Below are 3,438 nucleotides of genomic sequence, written 5' to 3' on the forward strand. Positions count from 1 at the left end.
TGGACCCCTATACAAAAATCCTGATGCCAACCTACGCAAGGTTCATGAACAAGCTCTTACAGGAATGTTTGGTAAGTAAACACTTCTTATGTCTCTGAGTAATGCACTTAATTTTGCTTGTACTACATTGCTTACTTCACAGTTCAGTGATTAATTGTGTGAACAGGACATTCATCTTTAAAAACAGACAAATTGCTCCAGCAAATATACCATGGCACGTATACAAGGACACATAAATAGATAAAAATTGTTATAAATAAACAAAATCATTGTTAAAAATAGTGAAAAAATGAAAACACATGATTGTTCAATTTTTGAAATGTGGCTGTGATTCCAGGTGCAGTCCCACTGCATGGCACCTTGGGCAAGTTTTTTCCACTATATTTCCGGGCGACCACAGCCTTGTGAGTGGATCCGGTAGACAAAAACTGTAAAAAGCCCATTGTGTGTATCTGTCCTTGTCATGGCATTGTGTGATAGTTGTAAATGGTTGTTACCGTTATAAAAGCAGTGTCATTCATTTCCAGTATTCTACAAGAACATGTCTGGCCATCAAAGAAATATTACCTTGCTCGGAAACAGTTAAGGTTTGGTGATATGAAAGGCATCCAGCTGTACTAAATCTGTCTCAATAAACTCCAACCAACCCATGCAAGCATAGAAAAGTGGATGTTAAGATGATAATGAATTAATAAATTAATGAAATATTAATGAAAATTTTTTTTAATCTGTCTATTATCAAAGGAATATTTGCATTTATTTTTCCAGTGGCTGCTGCCATCAAAGAACTCCGTAATCCTGTTCTTTCATTTATGGGATGTATGGTTCGGCACTACACAATGGTTGCAATTTCTCATCAATGTGGTAAGCCTTTTGCATGTTTATTCTTTTAACATTTTGTCTTTTATAAATAACCCCAAACCTTTCACCTCACCTTTTGGTTCTTCTCAATGGATCCATTTTGTTGCAAGCATTCAGATCAGTTCTCCAGTCTGAGATTAACTCAGTATCACAACATGCTGCTTCCTAAAGTGCCATTGTATGAGGAATGATTACTCCCATCACCTCAACCTCTTGGCCCTTTTGAGCAGTCATAAATGCTGCTCTTCATACTCTCACTAGGTTATAAAAACATATTTAATACCTCCTTGTTGAGACTATAATACCCCCTTGCTGAGAGTGTAATTCCCCCCTTTTTGAGAATGTAATACTTTGTTGATGAATATTAATTTTCATCAAGTATTGAGATACCTGGTGCCTGGCTGTACTTAAGAAGACCCATACCCCAACAGTAGTGTAAAGCACTTCTGGTGATGCTACATAAAAGCACCTACGCAATACCACGTAAAAGCACCCGTGTGGTGCCATGTAAAAGTGTCAGTGTGACACCATGTAAAAGTGCCAGGTAGTGCCATGTAAAAGCATTCAGCACACTGTAAAGTGATTGGCATTAGGAAGGGCATCCAGCCGTAGAAACAAATCAGACTGGAAGCCAAGTGAGACCGGAGCCTGGTACAGCGCCCCCAGCTTGCCACCTCTGGTCAAAACGTCCAACCCATACCAGCATAGATAACAGACGTTAAATGATGATTATGATGATGATGATTCATTGTGATGGTGTTTTGCATAAGTCTGATAATGTTTTACAAGCTGAATGCCTGTAAGAATGCAACAAATGATAGAATGCTGTGTTGGAAAAGACTTGATTAACTTATGCAAATATGGAAAAAGAACTGTACAGTGATGCTGATGACGATGCTTGTGGCAGCCATCATTGTCATCATCATCACACCCTCAATGTCATCTTTGTTTGGGCTTCAGTGTGAAGGCTTCCCACTTGGTGGTATTATTGTTTATTAATTTAGCCCATGATAATGTGTCTTGGGTACACTTGGCTAAGTCCCTCTATATGAGTGTTGTGCTAAATGTCAGGCAAGTGGTTGAAAAAGTGGTGAGAGGTATTAACCCCCCCCCCCCTGACCCTGACACACATTTGAGCTTTCTGAATTTAAGAATTTCCCTTTCTATTTCTGTTGCTGGACCTCTTCTTTGTTGACCGGGGGGGGGTTTGTCCTCTACTGAAGGCTTAGAGACTGAACTGCATTGCCAATGAAACACACATACCCCTTATTTTGTCAGCAACACCCTATTCGTGCCACCAGTGTCCTGTTTCTTGCTTGCCCTGCTGGAATTGCCATCTGTACCATTCTTCTTGTAGGTCCATTCCCAGTCGGGGAGAAGCAGAACAAACTGCAAGGAATCGATACTCAGATATTGGTTGATGCTATAGCTGCTGTGATGGGACATGAAGAGAAGGAACTCTGCAAACCAGGAACTGTTGCCTTGATGCTCATTCTAAATACTGCCACAATCATTTTGGGCTCACAAGAACGTGTAAGTACCTCTTTATTATTTTCATCGAGAACTATTCATCATGTACAATTCTTCACCATCTCCACTCCAACTGTTTATTATATCAGAAGGTTTCTTTTGCATGTAAACTCTTCGGGGACGGACATACACATGTATGGACAGGTGGACAACACACATATTTAGACACACACACACACACACACAGACATGACGACACATACATACACAGATGAATGTGATCACACATACACAGACACACACACACTCAAATGGACAACATGAAGACATGTATACAAGCACATGTTCATGCACACATGTGGATGGGTGATGAGTGATCAACACTCATGGATGGCTCCATGCACACACACACACACACACACACACACACACACACACACACACACGAGCATATGATTTGACAACAAACACAGACGGCCTCACACACACATACATGCATACAGACATATGTGCTCGACACCATACACATATTGCCACTATGTTCCCACATTGACCTAATCATGTTTATGGTGACCAATTCCTTCTACTGCATCTTCTCAACTCCATCTTCCGTTGTTTCAGGCTTGCCAGCTGCCATTTTTTGAGTATTTGGTAGAACGCCTCTGTGCCCTCTGTTATGACCGAGCTTGGTATGCTAAGTACGGCGGGTAAGTTGATACTCTTCACTTTTATATCTGGCTGTGTGGTAAAATGTTTGCTTCCCAACCATATGGTTTTGGGTTCAGTCTTACTGTGTGGAACCTTGGGCGAGTGTTTTCTACTATATAGCTCCTGGCTGACCTAAGCCTCATTTATGAATTTGGTAGATGGAAACTAAAAGAAGCCTGTCATATCGTGCGGGTGACACGTAAAAGCACCCACTACACTCTCTGAGTGGTTGGCGTTAGGAAGGGCATCCAGCTGTAGAAACTCTGCCAAATTAGATTGGAGCCTGGTGTAGCCATCCGGTTGCACCAGTCCTCAGTCAAATCGTCCAACCCATGCTAGCATGGAAAGCGGACGTTAAACGATGATGATGATGATGATATATATATATATATATATATA

At 41.0% G+C, this 3,438-nt stretch overlaps 1 protein-coding gene across 1 annotated transcript in view; it reads left to right on the forward strand.

Annotated features, from left to right (window-relative positions):
• Positions 1–3,438, forward strand: part of LOC106869568 (transformation/transcription domain-associated protein) — a 103,165-nt gene that overhangs the window by 27,883 nt on the left and 71,844 nt on the right. The window contains exons 27-30 of the mRNA XM_052970942.1: positions 6–71; positions 769–864; positions 2,219–2,394; positions 2,953–3,038. Of these exons, the coding sequence (XP_052826902.1) occupies positions 6–71; positions 769–864; positions 2,219–2,394; positions 2,953–3,038 (424 nt within the window). The remainder of the gene's footprint in view (positions 1–5; positions 72–768; positions 865–2,218; positions 2,395–2,952; positions 3,039–3,438) is intronic.

Source organism: Octopus bimaculoides, chromosome 9 (assembly GCF_001194135.2).
Source record: "Octopus bimaculoides isolate UCB-OBI-ISO-001 chromosome 9, ASM119413v2, whole genome shotgun sequence".
Classification (NCBI taxonomy): domain Eukaryota; kingdom Metazoa; phylum Mollusca; class Cephalopoda; order Octopoda; family Octopodidae; genus Octopus; species Octopus bimaculoides.